The following is a 15,912-nucleotide window of genomic DNA, read 5'->3' as shown; positions in this document are numbered from 1 at the left end:
ACAGGTCATACATTAGAAATATTTGGCATAGCCATGCTTGCTTTCTTCGAAGTGTGCGAGAGTGTGTTACGGCAGTCTCTAACCGGATTTTGCCTGTAGTATACTATTATCTATACTTTATCCTCTAATTATTAGTCCATACGGACCCGCTAGTTAAAATAGAATAATTATCTAAAATTACCCATAATATAGAAGTTATGGTATCTTTTATAGGCCATATCAATACAAAAGGTACATAAATATAGCATAAGTATAATAGGAATCATCTCATCCCTAGAAAGAATTAAAAGCTATGGCTATCTTCACGTTCATGACAATGCTTGGTCCTCAAATTGGTCCCATAGTCTCTGGATTTGCATCTTCAGTTTCCTGGCACTGGCCATTTTGGATACTTGTGATGATGATGAGAATTTTCTTGCCTCTTTTGTGTACCCTCCCAGAAACCTACGGCTCCGTCCTCGCTCGAAAAAGAGACAGCAACACATCTGGAAATTCTACAAAGCAGCCTTTGTAACATAAGCAAAGACATTGATTTTCAGCACTTGCACGACCGTTTGTCATGGTAACAACGGAGCCAATTTTACTATTTTCCTCTCTTCACATGGCTTTGGTATATGGCATACTGTACCTTTTCTTTTAGTCATACCCCATCATCTTCCAAGGTGAGCAAGTATCCGCGAGCCCTGTAGCCACCGACATAAGTCTGCAAGTGCCAAAGAGTGCTTGGAATTAACTGGGCTAGATTTGTATGGATTGCTCAGGGAGTCTCCGAACTAGCTTTCATTCCATGTCAGTAATCCACAGCCTTGTATTGATGAGATGCTAAATAACTTTGAGGGGAAAGTGATGATTGGAAGTTGTCTCGAGTTCTTGGCGTGTCTATTATATGATCTTTTTCATAAATCTTTTTCATAAACGAGCTGTTAAATATGGGAACTCCTGGACGGCACAGGAGGAGTTTCGTTGACTCCCACTCGCGATGATTGGGGCATCCCTGTAATGCATTCCATCCGTTGTTTCAATACCAAAGACTAACTCTACCGCCACAAGGATTGTTATTGCTCTTTTCTGGCTTGCATGTCTTTCGAGAAAAACTCTCAATCCGATCCTTCCCATGGCAGCAGGGATTTGGTTCTCTTCGGGCTTTCTTCTCGTCTTCGTTGCTATGTTGAATTACATCACAGATGCATACAAAAAGAATTCAGCTTGAGCACATACAGCTGCCAGTTCAATACGATCGATTCTTGCTGTTTGTTTTCCTCTTGCTACGGAATCAATGTACTCGAACCTTGCCATTCAATGGGCAACATCTCTTCTCGGGTTCGTCGCGGCTTTCATAGCTATAATTCCGCTCATATTTGTCCGGTATGGCGCGAAGCTACGCGCTCGGAGTCCACTTTGGAGAACGCTTGAGAGCATTTGAAGGGGCATTTTAGTATTCTAAGAGCAGGCTTCGACTTTTGGTAACGGCGAATGCAGTTTTTCTTGCGTTACTTTTCATGGATAAAGGATTACGGATTTAAAGATCACCGCAGATGGGGATGATCTCTTTGCGGAAGTTTGTTAATATTTCGGGAATTTAAGTCTGGAGGCTTCTCTAATTTCATGACCTGCTCTAATGTGCACAACCACTAGTTTCTGGGAGCAAATACTCTCTCGTTTTGATAAATAGCTGAGCTCAGGTCAAACTCAAAATAAAATCCATTCACCTGTTCACTCCATGCACGGCCGCATTTCACGGTCACTAAATCACATGCAATGCCTCATGAACTCCGTTATTCAGACAAACCACTTTGCAGTGGACTTAGCATAGACCTTCCAATCTCCATCTCTGCTCACACAACGTATGAGCGTCGAGATAAAGAGACATGCCAGTGGATTGGCAGTTCTTCCAGTACGCTCGAACAACATCGCATTGCTGCTGAGTTGTCGTGTTGATACCCGCAAGATATGCTGCAGCGGCCATGTGAATATAGAATTTAGACGCGGTCGACATTTTCGAAAGTATTGCACAGACACGATCAACTGCCCCAGATAATGCCTCCTGGCAGTTTCTTGAAGAATTTGCCCCAAAGATGGTTAGAACTGCAATTGATGCAGTGCACCTCCAGGCATTGGAGGCCTGAGATTTGTCAGTGGACTCGGAGCCTAATTGAAGGATCTGGTTAATTGCTTGAAATGCATGGTCCAAGGACCCTGGCTCATTATTATCCCTAGCGAGCGTGACAAAGAGCTCAAATGTGTCAGGTGGGCACCCAACCATGCCGAGAAAGCCATCTTCTATAATCTCCCGATGCCAGTCACGAAATATTAAACTGCCGCTCCCTCGAATGATAGTTCCCATGGTGTCAAACCAGACAAGATTAGCGACGACCTCTTTCAGGCCCACGATGTCGTCGGACAATCGGTCCAACTCAGCCCGACTTTGACAATGCACGTCTAAGAGAGACAAAGCGCCGTAGAGATGGCGCTGCCATTTCCCGAAAGACCCATCGCATACCTCAAAGAAGGCGAAAGTGGCGATTCCGAACAACGCGATGGGGTCGGCCTTGTCTATTGCCTTGTTGACTTCTCCCAAGGCCGCGACATGAAGACGAGCCGAGTCCGTAGCGAGACAATTAGATTGCTTTTCAGCCCCGTAAGACTGGATTTTCTTAGCAGCGAAATCCCATACTCGCGACACGAATGTGATATTCTCGCTGGAGGGTGAAAACCCGTGTAATCGGCCCTGATTGGACCGAACTTTCTCACGGAGGGTCATCAAACGCTTGATGATATTGAACCTAGTGCTTTCAGGGCGGTTGTTACACCAAGAACTCATTACAGGGGCCGTGGCCGATGGTATTGCCGATGTTGCTGATGATAACACCGCTTGCTTCGGTATCAATTCGGTGGTCCAGACCACTCTCTGTAAATAGCCCCCACAGGGGAGCCCAGACTGGACGCATGGAAGACACCGTGGGCGGTTCAGATCGCACTTAATGCCTCTGCTTTTACAGCTTCGACAATCTCGGTCGCGTCGGATTCCGCGGGGCTTTCCCTTAGCAACTGCCGTTGATTTCATTGACCTTCAAAAAACTGTCTGTCTGTCGGGCAAATGCAGGAAGACGACCTTTGGTAGACAGATTTCGTTTCAGGATTGCGCAAGGAGTGGAAAGTACGGGCTGAAAATTTGACTCCTCGTATCCGGTTAGCGCAAATCCACCAATATCCCTTCCGGATTAGGAAACGAAACAAGCCCGAAGCACACGTTCAGGGTTCTGAAATTGAATTACCAGAGCAATTTGCCAGCATACGTACTAGCTTCGTTCCAATTGATAGGTATTCGAAGGGCTCCGATAGGAACTGTCCAATATAATTGTCTCGTTCAAGCTCAAGGCAGATTGAGATCTGCTGGTTCATAAGGCTCGCATGGCATTGACGCGTTATTCCCATCATCTAATGATTGAAAATCTCCTGCCGATACAAAGATAAGAAGTCCTTTTTATCACTTTATACTCTCTGTATTAGCGCTGGATCATGGTGCGCAAGTCGAGGAATTGCGACAGCACAAAAAACACCGAGAACCAACTTGGACTTCGGAGATAAGATCCATAGAAATGCCGGGAGAGGATAGACATAGGGATTGTTGATTCTTCCAGAGGTGAAATGCCTCCATAGCCAGATGATCAAAATGACATATTAAATGACAAGCCATGATTGAAACATAATATCCAATTGGCCTTCTGCATGTTATCATTCTTGAACATCGGAAGCATAATCGCCCCAACAATTGAAGGCTTCTTTGGTCAGTCATAGCATGAAGTATTATGGCATAAATCGCTAGACGATAAATACTGTTGTGCAAAGCGTCATTGAGTTTTCTTCGTAGACAAGCCAGTCCAATAGGACATCTTTTCTCCAATTCCACGTCAATTTCTGGTTTCAATGGTAGATAACACGCTTATTACCCAATGGTATGTCTAGGTCCGCTCTTCTCTGGAGCAGGTTCATATCTTCACTTCATCTGATAAGCAATTATGATATGGATTTTATTAAATTGTAATGGATGATTAGATACTGGCGTCACCAGGATCGAAGAAAGATACCCTCTCATCGATCTTTGTTCCTTCAATGTTCTCAGGCCATTAAGATCATGTCAGCCACAAAGTCAAATGATGGCCTTCCACCGGGCACAGTCTATCTTATTGACCAACAATCTGATGGCGTTGACATTCGTCTGGTACCCACGCCATCATCCTGATGACCCCTTACACTGGTCATGATCTTGAAAATTGCTCAATATTGGCCTTATTCTCTTTTATGTTATACACCGGTGTTGGTGGATCCTCTGTGTACTCGATATTGGAGCCAGTATGTCATGATACAGGCATCATAACCGCTGGCTCTGGCTTTTGGAAGACGGCCTATCATTCTAGCAAGTCTGGTGGGCTGTGCTGGCATGAGCGAATGGACAGCACGGGTGGATAAGCAATCCACATGGGTGGCTGATCTGGGGCTTAGGTGTTGCGCATTCTTTGCACTGGGCCATTCTTCTTTTCGGCGCTATATTGATTGGGTACTGCAATATCGCCAGAGGCTCCTATGATATTGCGTTCAGTGTGGATTGTTTCCGTGCAAGGTCAGGGGAATCATTTGGCCAATAGTCAGTAGCAGACTTGTATATAGGGTGATTCGAATAGATATCAAAACTATACTCCCATTTCCCGCTTCTCTTGGTCCTACCTTTTGTGTCTCTCTATCTTCTTCTTCTTCTTCTTCTTCTTCTTCTTCTTCTTCTTCTTCTTCTTCTACCTTTACGCATGATATATATCACCTAATGGGAGAGTATTACCTTCCTGCTTTTCTATGTTTCCTGTGTCATATCCTTGAGATTACGAAGTTACTGCACATATGTAGTTACCTCCGACATTCGCTTACACTACTGGACAAGTCCGATAATCCGATTGTAAGATGGGGTTGTCCAGCGTAGAGTACCGGGCAAGGAATCAGTATATGTAGATTCTTCGGCATAGAATTTATCCCGCTGCGGTTGGTAAAGAATTCAGTAATGACTATTTGCTATCTATGGTGGTGGAGAATCATCGTATAGTGAACCATTTTCGCGGATGATAGGGCACTCTTCATGATCATACCTGAAGTGGAAACTGATCTAAATCTCGGTGTTAACTATAAAAATAGTTGCATTGTCAAGAGAATCCACTTGCACCATGACCGATAACTGAGAGGCTCCACATCGTCCGGTTGTTTACCAGACGTTTTTTTTTGCTTGGTTTGCTTTCCCAAGTAGGCAAGCAGTCTAGACCGTAACAGATTTGCCGTTGCCCTCGTTGAGATAAATTGGCGTAGCCGCCACCTTACTCAAGTAAAAACACCATTGTTTTCAAGAATATTTCGAACGTATATAATATCACGGAAACCGAAAAAGTTTAAGTGAGTTGCAAGCGGTCACACTGGTTATTTCTACTCTTCCCCCTCCCCCCCTTCTCCTTCTTTTCGTGCTGGCCAACTTATCAACATAAATCGTCAAGCCAGTGGCACACTCAGACATTCAAGGCTTCCTTATATCAAAATGACTGCAACACCGTCCTATGAAGAGCGCTGTGCCGCAAAGCGTGCCCAACAACTCTCTTCAATTCCGCCTGAGTGGCGCCTGAAACATGTTCCCTCTGCCGAATCAGTCCCCGATGCCCTCAATTATATCCGTGGGCTTCTCACACCCCATGAGCTTGCTTTAACCGAAGTGACAAATATCACCGTCCATCTCCAGGATCTGGCAAGCGGGAAGCTGACCTCGGAGGAACTAACCAAAGCATTCGCTAAGCGTGCCGCATTTGCACACCAACTGACGACGTGCTGCACGGAGATTTTTTTCGAGGCAGCTTTCGCTACTGCTAGAGCTCTCGATGAACATCTCGCAAAAACCGGCTCGCCCGTGGGTCCGCTTCATGGACTGCCGGTCTCTGTGAAAGACTCATTGAGAGTCAAGGGTGTGGATACTTCTGTCGGTATGAGCTTGACAATACTATTCCATTTCCTCCAACATGTTTACCGCCTCATAATTATCTAAGAATTGCATTGATCTGATACTTCAATGTGCATCTAGGATGGGTGGCTCTGACAAACAAACCTTCCGAGGTGGACGGAAAGGAAACGCGAGCATTACGTCGCCTCGGTGCCGTTTTGTACACGAAGACAAACGTCCCACAGTCCCTGATGGTAAGGGCCATGTCAGCTCAACGGTTTCAGAGCAAGTTTACTGATCCTTTCTCTAGATGTCCGATTCCTACAACCATGTCTTTGGTCAATGCGTGAATAGCCTGAACCGTCGCCTGATCTCCGGGGGTAGCTCTGGTGGCGAGAGCTCGTTGATCAGTAGCAAAGGTAGTATCCTGGGAATTGGAACGGATATTGGTGGGTCCGTTCGAATTCCCGCAAGTCTGTGTGGTATCTATGGATTATGCCCTAGTGTGGGTAGACAGCCATTTGACCGGCAAGGGTAAGTTCGGACAGTCGTTCCTATGGTGGAAGTGAATTCGATATTGACGCAGTATGAGCAGTGCTCGACAGGACTTAGTGCGTCCAGTTGCTGGTCCAATGGCAACAAGTCTGGAAACAATTGAGATATATATGAAGTCATTACAAAAAGCCTCTGCGTGGGAATTTGACCCAGAACAAGTGCCTCTCCCTTGGGGCCTGCGCCGCCCCTCAACTCAGGGAAATCATTTCAAGATTGGCTTTGTACTTGATGATGGTGTCGTTAAAGTCCAGCCTCCGATTGCAAGAGCTATTCGAGAAGTTGTTGAGGCTTTGAGGGCAGGAGGTCACGAAGGTAAATTCTTTGCCGTCCCGTAAAATAGGGTCCTGTCTGACAAACTGGTGGTAGTGTTTGAATGGGACGCTTCGTCGCACAAAAATGCCTACAAATTGTGGGAAAAGTGCATCCTCTCTGGCGGTGGAGAGACATGTCGCAAGATGTGCGAGATGAGTGGTGAGCCTTTGATCGAGGGCATGTTAGTCGGGACACCATCAGATCTTTTGACGACTGCTCAGACCCACCAAGTAAGTATGCAACTTCGTATTAAGAGGTAACATCACACTAACATAGAACCACGCGGAAGCTCGTGTCGGAAAAGTACGATTTTGAATCAATGTATCTCGAGCGTTGGACGGAGTCTAATGTAGACGCTGTGATTATGCCCGTAACTCCCTGGGTGGGTTACAGTCCCCGGACATGGGTAAAGTCACATCAATATGTTGGATACACCAGCATCTGGAACTTCTTGGATTATGCTGCCCTAGCAATGCCTGTCACTACAGCAACGAAGTCAGAAGATGCCCCCATCCTTCACCAAGACTGGATGCAGCACACGCCAAGAAACAAAAGTGATTCTTTCAATCATGCGCAGTGTGAGTGAAGTTTATGACTTATTCTAGTTTTGGGTTGTACTGACTCTCCTTCCTAGACGATATCAACTTGGTTGAAGGCATGCCTGTCGGCATGCAAGTGGTGGGTGGCCGATTTGGAGAGGAAAAGTGCATTTATGTGGCAAGAGCTATTGAGCAAGCGCTGGAAAAGCACGGAAAGCGACGTGTTTGAGTTTGGCTAAGAGATCCTTTCTGCGGTCATAGCTCTCCAAGGGCTCACGTTGCCGGCCAGTTGGGTACATGTTGACAGCGTGTTTTCATTACAAGTGTATGCAGTATCTTAGAAATAAACATTCCACTGTTTCGAGATTAGGCGGAAGCTAAATACACTATATGGTGGATTATAATTGGCTAGGAGCTAGCTTCTATATCTACAATCAGTAAATGGACCCGTAAATACACGTTCGTAGACCTGGCTTTGTACCTTCCCGCGGTGCGAAATCTCGGAACCTGCACCGCACTGCAAGAGGTGCAGGTGCAGACTTTCGCACCTTAACTAACCCTGAGGGTCGGAAGGGTCGATGGAGGGTAACCTCATTAACCCGCATAAACCGACATTTATATAATTTCTTGACGCCTTTCCTCTTTTAGCTAGATAAAATGGATGATTCATCTCTGTTTTTTACAGCTATTCCGTTAACCTATAGATGCTTAATTGAATACCTTATTAAGATAATGAATTTTGAAGAAATAGTCTAATATAAAAGTAAAGAGTATATATAGTTAGAACTCGTCAGTGAGTGGGATCACTCAGCTCAGTGAGCAAATCAGAGCGCTCAGGTCACGCCCAGTGAGGATCAGATTACTCAGCGAACGTGACATCTGGCTTACATAGCGATCAGGTGATACTCAGGGCGTGCTCAGTTCTACCCAGTGAGCAAAAAGCGGCAAGCGATGAGCACACGGAACCGGGAAGCAAAGACTTGTCAGACATTATCCTGTCTATATGTAATTGGCTAGTCTCTAGAGCTGGTTTGGTACCTCTATTTTTTTTTTGGAGAAGTACATGCAGTAAGTCTCTCGGTCCTATATATATCAGGAACACTCGGCATGCCATTCGCCGAATATCCTAAATTGAAGTGTTCTTGGAAGTATGTATTCGACTCGTTTAGAGCCTATATTGTAGGAAGTCTGAATATGACAAATAGTATTTGGACATCCAATATACAGCATTGGAAAGAAGAAAATATACCGACACTGACTCAGTGGTGACCTACAATAAGAGGTTGACTCCATATGTTAGCTACACATGTGCGCGCTGTACGTACAATGCAAGTATATGTTATAGGCGATCTTCCCCACATCAAAGCCGGGATCCGAGAACCCAGAAGGGTAATTTGCCACGGGGAATGAAGCCCAAGGTCTGTAGATAGGAAGAAGAGAAAGGCGGAAATCATTCCGCATAGCCGTGAAGATCTAAAAGGTCCATGTTATCTCCCGAGCGGCCTTGCCGCCATCTCCTTATCCGAGCTCCGCCTTTCTTTGTTGACCTTGAGAGAACTGCCGCGGACGGGGAAACGTATAGAGGGACATATGCTTCCCCACCCTCGGCCCTATTATATAAAACTCCTAGGCGAAAATTGAGGTTGCTTATTTTCTTCTAATCATTTCTTTTCAAAAAAAGGGCAGAGTACTTTATACTCTTGGAGTACGACAATACGTAAGCAGACAGCGGTGAGGATTTGCCTGTGAAGATCCACAATCTCGGAAGCCGCTGAGGGTGGGGATCAGACCACCTGTTGGCTTCTTCGGCTTTCTATCCTGTACAACACGCTCTCATTTAGGGTTCCTTTGGGGAGGGCATACTTGCCAGACTTTTTACCTTTTCTTTTGTTCTTCCGGTCTTGCAACACATTCAACTAGTTATCCCTTCCCGGCGGGAATTCGCGCCACAACAAACCTCGGTTTCGACACAATGGCGCAACTGGATACACTCGATTTGGTCGTCTTGGTGGCACTCTTGGTGGGTAGCGTTGCCTACTTCACCAAGGGTAGCTACTGGGCCGTCCCCAAAGATCCATATGCCTCGACCGCCACCCTGAATGGAGCCGCTAAGAGCGGCAAAACCCGCGATATCGTGGAGAAGATGGACGAGACTAACAAGAACTGTGTCATCTTCTACGGTTCCCAGACTGGTACCGCGGAGGATTATGCATCTCGACTTGCCAAGGAAGGTTCTCAGCGCTTCGGCCTGAAGACTATGGTCGCCGATATTGAGGACTATGATTATGAGAACCTGGACAAATTCCCCGATGACAAGGTCGCATTTTTCGTGCTGGCCACCTACGGCGAGGGTGAGCCCACCGACAACGCCGTGGAGTTCTACCAATTTTTCACTGGTGAGGACGTCGCTTTTGAGAGCGGCGCCTCCTCCGAAGACAAGCCTCTCTCCTCGATGAAGTATGTCGCATTCGGTCTGGGTAACAATACTTATGAACATTACAACGCCATGGTCCGTCAGGTCGATACCGCTCTGACCAAACTGGGTGCGCAGCGCATTGGAACTGCTGGTGAGGGCGATGATGGCGCCGGCACCATGGAGGAAGATTTCCTGGCCTGGAAGGAGCCTATGTGGGCTGCTCTGTCGGAAGCCATGGATCTCCAGGAACGTGAAGCTGTCTACGAAGCCGTGTTCTCCGTTGACGAGGATGATGTGAAAACTCCCGAGGAAGAGTCCGTCTATCTGGGTGAGCCCACTGCCTCCCACCGTGAGGGTAGCCCCAAGGGTCCCTTCTCCGCGCATAACCCCTACATCGCCCCAATTGTCGAATCCTCGGAACTGTTCACTGTCAAGGACCGCAACTGTCTGCACATGGAAATCAGCATCGCTGGTAGCAACCTCAGCTACCAGACTGGTGATCACATCGCTATCTGGCCCACAAACGCTGGCGCCGAGGTCGATCGCTTCCTCGAAGTCTTTGGCATTGAGGAGAAACGCCACTCGGTGATCAACATCAAGGGTATAGATGTTACGGCCAAGGTTCCTATTCCGACCCCGACCACCTACGATGCCGCTATCCGCTACTACATGGAAGTCTGCGCCCCCGTCTCTCGTCAGTTTGTCTCGACCCTCGCTCCTTTCGCCCCCGATGAGGAGAGCAAAAACGAGATTGTCCGCTTGGGCAACGACAAGGATTACTTCCACGAGAAGATCACCAACCAATGTTACACCATTGCTCAGGCGCTCCAAAGCATCACTTCCAAGCCGTTCACTGCCGTTCCTTTCTCCCTCCTCATTGAAGGTATCAACAAGCTCCAACCTCGGTACTACTCTATCTCTTCGTCATCTCTGGTTCAAAAGGATAAGATCAGCATCACCGCTGTTGTCGAGTCTGTTCGTCTGCCGGGTGCCTCGCACATGGTCAAGGGTGTCACCACCAACTACCTCTTGGCTCTTAAGCAGAAGCAGAACGGTGACGCGTCCCCCGATCCTCACGGCCTGACTTACTCGATTAACGGTCCCCGTAACAAGTACGATGGTATCCACGTGCCTGTCCACGTCCGTCACTCTAACTTCAAGCTGCCTTCCGACCCGTCCAAGCCTATCATCATGGTTGGCCCCGGTACTGGTGTTGCGCCCTTCCGTGGCTTCATCCAGGAACGTGCTGCTCTTGCTGCCAAGGGAGAGAAGGTTGGCACGACACTTTTGTTCTTTGGATGCCGCAAGAGCAACGAGGACTTTATCTACAAGGATGAATTCAAGGTATGGAAACAATTCCCTCACACTGGATATTCGAACCTTCACACTGACATGATTGCCTTAGACCTTCCAAGATCAGATGGGTGACTCTCTGAAGATTGTTACTGCCTTCTCCCGCGAGGGATCCGAGAAGGTTTACGTCCAGCACCGTCTGAAGGAGAACGCCGAGCTTGTCAGCGAGCTGCTCAAGCAAAAGGCCAACTTCTACGTCTGCGGTGATGCTGCCAACATGGCTCGTGAGGTCAACCTGGTCCTTGGCCACATCATTGCCGATCAACGGGGTTTGCCTGCTGAAAAGGGCGAGGAGATGGTTAAGCACATGCGTAGCAGCGGCAGCTACCAGGAGGACGTCTGGTCATGATCTCATGATTGATGAACACTTCTTTGCGCTTGCATCAGCTTAGATGCTCGCGCCTATATATTATCATTTTGTTCTATACAATAACTTGTTTCATTTGCCATGTTTCCCTAGCATTGCCCTCATACTGAGGACTTTGAGCTTGTTAGCTATGGACTGCCGGTTGGGCGGGTATGACTCTAGACTTGTGATTTTAAACGGAATTTAATTTTTTTCCCCTTCTCTCAAATTGAAATAAATTCTATGTTCATGTATGTCCCATGTATGTAACTACCGATTCAAGTGGAAGTTATTCTGGATGTTTTCGGTCGTAAGCGCGGACTTTAGACGTCATTTGTACGGAAACCTCGACTTCTCCATCCCCCCCCACGCCGACCGAGCAATCCCTGCCTCAACAGAGTTGATTTAGAGCTATGCACAGTCCATAATTCGCCAGCAATCTTCGCTATCTCAGTCTCCTATATCTCTCAACCTTTGACATATTCCATCCGTGCAGGGTAGTGCGCCGAACCTCAAGCCCAACCAGCTCCGCGCTGTCAGATACCCCAGGTTGTTGAACTACGATGGCTTATGTCGTGCCAATTCACCGGGCAAGCAGCATTCGTCATGCAGTGAAGCTAAACTTCTTCGCTCCGGAGGAAGAGTGCCTAGTCGCAGCGTGAGTCCCATCCTCCCGCGAAGCTACTGGCACCCAAGCCAACCTCTCTCACCCGATGACGACGAGCACTATAGCTAATTTCCCCACGAACCCACAGAAAAGCCAGTCGTCTAGAGTTCTACACCCTCACACCTGATGGAATCGTCCTGACCGCGACTCGCGCCCTGAACGCGCGGGTCACTATGCTCGCGCGCCTGCCGGCACCAACAAACTCCCCTACGGACCACCTCTTCGTCGGCACAGACCAATACAACTATTTTACAATAACATGGGACCGCGAATCAAATGAGATCAAAACAGCGCGCACCTGCGTCGACATCGCCGAGCCCTCGTCTCGGGAGTCCCAATGCGCACCCCGATGCCTGATCGATCCCACGGGGCGGTTCATGACACTGGAAGTATATGAGGGCGTCATCGTTGTTGTTCCAATCGTACAGCCGACAAAGAAACGAGGCCGGATGTCGATGGCAGGGTCCCAGGCTGACCAGCCGCTGCAGGTGGGAGAGCTTGATAAGCCGACTACATCCCGCATTGATGAGCTTTTCGTTCGATCCTCGGCATTTTTGCATTCAGAATCCAATCCCTGGCTGGCACTACTTTACGAAGATAACCAGCAGAAGGTGCGGCTTCGAATCCGCGAGTTGGATTTTACGCCGGGGACTTCGGGGACTTCAGCAGATGCTACTTTCAAGGAGGTGCAAAAATTGGAGGGAGGTGAATTTGGACAGGAGCTTGATCTTGGATCGTCGCATCTTATCCCTATCCCAGCGCCGCTGGGCGGTCTCATTGTGCTTGGTGAGACCTCGATCAAGTACATCGACGATAACGCCAATGATGTGATTACGCGAAATCTTGACGAGGCGACAGTATTCGTGGCCTGGGAGAAAATCGACAGTCAACGGTGGCTGTTGGCTGATGACTATGGGAGGCTATTCTTCCTATCTTTCATTCTGAACAACTCGGGCGAAATCGATGACTGGAAGCTGGAGTATCTGGGCAAGACGTCTCGTGCGTCGGTGCTAATCTATCTCGGCGGAGGCATGCTATTTGTTGGCTCGCATCATGGCGATTCGCAGGTCCTCCGGCTTGATGGAAGCTCGTTTGAGGTCATTCAAACATTGTCTAACATTGCACCAATCCTCGACTTCACTATTATGGATCTTGGGAACCGTTCAAATGAGAGCCAAACGCATGAGTTTTCGTCCGGTCAGGCTCGAATTGTGACAGGTTCTGGTGCATTTGACGACGGGACGCTACGCAGTGTGCGCAGTGGTGTTGGCATGGAAGAGCTAGGTGTGCTGGGAGAGATAGAGCACATCAATGATCTCTGGGGACTTCAAACTCGAAGCAAAGACGGCTTCCTGGACACCCTTATTGTTACATTTGTTGACGAAACGCGCGTGTTCCAGTTTAGCCCTGACGGCGAAGTCGAAGAGTTGGACAACTTCTTGGGGCTTTCATTCACAGAATGTACTCTTCTCGCCACAAGACTCGAAGGTGGCCGTATTCTTCAGGTCACAGAACAGCGCGTGCTGGTGGCTGATCTAGAAAGCGGAATGGTGACATTTGAATGGGCACCCCAGGACCAGAAGCTGATCACTACCGTGTCGGCCAATGAGGACCATCTGGTTCTCGTTATCAGTGGCCAAATTGTAGCATCATTTGATATCAGAGACAATGTCCAGATCATCACCCAGAAGGATCTCGGCGCCGACCAGCAAATCTCTGGTCTGACCGTCCCATCAACACCAACGGGTGTTTTCATTGCAGGGTTCCCGCAATCAGCCAAGGTGTCAATCATGGCCATTAAAGACTTCGCTGTTCTTCAAACAAAATCCTTAGGCCCTACTGGGGAGAGCTTCCCTCGATCAGTTCTTGTAGCCGAAGTGCTCGCAGACAGCGAACCTACCCTCTTCATCTCCATGGCCGATGGCTGTGTCATTACATTCTCACTAAACCCACAAGATTACTCACTCAGTAAGATGAACAAGCTGATTCTTGGTTCCGAACAACCGACATTCAAGAAACTCCCAAAGGGCGATGGCCTGTACAATGTCTTCGCCACCTGCGAGAATCCCAGCCTGATCTACGGCTCCGAGGGCCGCATCATCTACTCTGCAGTGAACTCCGAGGGTGCCTCACGGTTATGTCATTTGAACGCAGAGGCATACCCAGATTCCATCGCTGTGGCAACCGAGAAAGAGCTGAAGATCGCACTGGTTGATAGAGAGCGCACAACCCAAATCCAAACTTTACCAATGGGATCGACTGTCCGTCGTGTGGCATACTCCCCTTCCGAGAAGGCATTTGGAATTGGCACGATTGATCGCAAGCTCGAGAATGGCGCCGAAGTTGTCAAGAGCCACTTTGTCCTTGCCGATGAAATCATGTTCCGGCGTCTTGACGCGTTAGAACTGGGCCCTGACGAACTAGTGGAGAGCGTCGTTCGTGCCGAGCTTCCGGCAGGGAAAGACGAAAATGGAAAGGAGATCATGAAGGATCGATTTGTTGTCGGCACGGCATTCGCAGACGAAGACCAGGAGGAATCGATCCGCGGGCGGATCCTCATTTTGGAAGTCGACCACGGCCGCAAGCTGAGCCAAGTCGCCGAGCTGCCGGTTATGGGCGCCTGTCGTGCTCTCGCTATGATGGGCGATTGTGTGGTTGCGGCACTGGTTAAGACCGTGAGTACTAATCGATTGTATGTTTGAACCCTCCACTGACAATCTCCAGGTCGTTGTGTATAGAGTCAAAGTCAATAATGTTGGACCAATGAAGCTCGAGAAGCTCGCTGCATATCGGACATCCACCGCACCGGTTGACTTAACAGTCGTCGACAACCTAATCGCCGTGGCAGATCTGATGAAGAGCCTTTGTCTTGTCAGGTATACGCCGGGTCACGCTGGGGAGCCTGCCACGCTGACCGAAGTCGGTCGTCATTATCAGACTGTCTGGAGCACAGCAATTGCCTGCGTTGGAGACGAGACATTCCTGCAGAGCGACGCTGAAGGAAACCTTATCGTTCTCTCGCGGAATATGAATGGAGTCACCACCCAGGATAAGCACAGGCTGATCCCTACTAGCGAAATTTCAATAGGGGAGATGGTCAATCGTATCCGCCCAGTTAATATTGCAAAGCTTGCTAGCGTTACGGTGACACCGCGGGCGTTCATGGCAACAGTAAGTTCATCCCAGTCGACCGGGTTGACTGGCAATCAAGGCTCATTTACTAACCTATCTGAAGGTCGAGGGCTCCATCTTTCTCTTCGCCGTTATTAACCCCGAACACCAAGATTTCCTCATGACTCTGCAAGCTGTTCTTTCCACCAAAATCAAATCATTGGGTAACTTGTCATTCGACAAGTTCCGCGGCTTCAGAACTATGGTGCGCAGCGCTGATGCACCGTACCGGTTCGTGGACGGCGAGCTTATTGAGCAGTTCTTGAACTGCACACCAAGCATGCAAGAGGAGATTGTGCAGGAGATTGGCTCCTCCGATGTGGAGGAGGTCAAGCAAATGATTGAGGCCTTGAGGAGGCTTCACTGATCTCTTGCGAGAGACCTATTTCTTGGGCCTTGGCGATATGTTACGAACTGTTCATGAATACGAATAAGATGCGGCGATGGCTGGTATCTAAAAGGGCCCAGGATAAAAGTTCTGGCTCGGATGGCTGGATTGGATGCATGTTTTAGGTGCAAATAGTAGATTTATGACTTCCAAGTATACGTGATTGTGCATGATAAGAGTTTTTAATATCGGATGCTAGA

General features: G+C 48.2%; 5 protein-coding genes across 5 annotated transcripts; 4 read left to right on the top strand and 1 right to left on the bottom strand.

Moving 5' to 3' along the window:
• Positions 1-292: 292 nt before the first annotated feature.
• Positions 293-733, top strand: N7447_010165 (uncharacterized protein; the record flags this gene model as incomplete). Its single annotated transcript, XM_057234427.1, is given in 3 exon segments — positions 293-510; positions 540-624; positions 641-733. The coding sequence occupies 3 exon segments, from the start codon at positions 293-295 to the stop codon at positions 731-733; spliced, it is 396 nt and encodes a 131-aa protein (XP_057081711.1).
• A 1,071-nt stretch (positions 734-1,804) lies between these two features.
• N7447_010164 (uncharacterized protein) lies at positions 1,805-2,761 on the bottom strand (the record flags this gene model as incomplete). The annotated part of the gene is made up of 1 exon (XM_057234426.1): positions 1,805-2,761. One exon carries the CDS (start codon positions 2,759-2,761, stop codon positions 1,805-1,807), a length of 957 nt encoding a protein of 318 aa, XP_057081710.1.
• Positions 2,762-5,572: 2,811 nt separating this feature from the next.
• Positions 5,573-7,600, top strand: N7447_010163 (Amidase; the record flags this gene model as incomplete). Its single annotated transcript, XM_057234425.1, has 7 exons — positions 5,573-6,008; positions 6,107-6,219; positions 6,276-6,499; positions 6,552-6,832; positions 6,887-7,062; positions 7,122-7,410; positions 7,467-7,600. The coding sequence occupies 7 exons, from the start codon at positions 5,573-5,575 to the stop codon at positions 7,598-7,600; spliced, it is 1,653 nt and encodes a 550-aa protein (XP_057081709.1).
• Positions 7,601-9,343: 1,743 nt separating this feature from the next.
• Positions 9,344-11,489, top strand: cprA (NADPH--hemoprotein reductase cprA; the record flags this gene model as incomplete). The annotated part of the gene is made up of 2 exons (XM_057234424.1): positions 9,344-11,131; positions 11,193-11,489. 2 exons carry the CDS (start codon positions 9,344-9,346, stop codon positions 11,487-11,489), a joined length of 2,085 nt encoding a protein of 694 aa, XP_057081708.1.
• A 560-nt stretch (positions 11,490-12,049) lies between these two features.
• N7447_010161 (DDB1/RSE1 family protein) lies at positions 12,050-15,691 on the top strand (the record flags this gene model as incomplete). The annotated part of the gene is made up of 4 exons (XM_057234423.1): positions 12,050-12,144; positions 12,242-14,828; positions 14,878-15,324; positions 15,389-15,691. 4 exons carry the CDS (start codon positions 12,050-12,052, stop codon positions 15,689-15,691), a joined length of 3,432 nt encoding a protein of 1,143 aa, XP_057081707.1.
• Positions 15,692-15,912: the final 221 nt, after the last annotated feature.

The sequence above is a fragment of the Penicillium robsamsonii genome (genome assembly GCF_028829455.1).
Source record: "Penicillium robsamsonii strain IBT 29466 chromosome Unknown utg000006l_segment0_segment0, whole genome shotgun sequence".
In the NCBI taxonomy this organism is placed as follows: Eukaryota; Fungi; Ascomycota; class Eurotiomycetes; order Eurotiales; family Aspergillaceae; genus Penicillium; species Penicillium robsamsonii.
The sequence above is the reverse complement of the archived record's forward strand: the minus strand, read 5'-3'. Positions and strand labels throughout refer to the sequence as shown.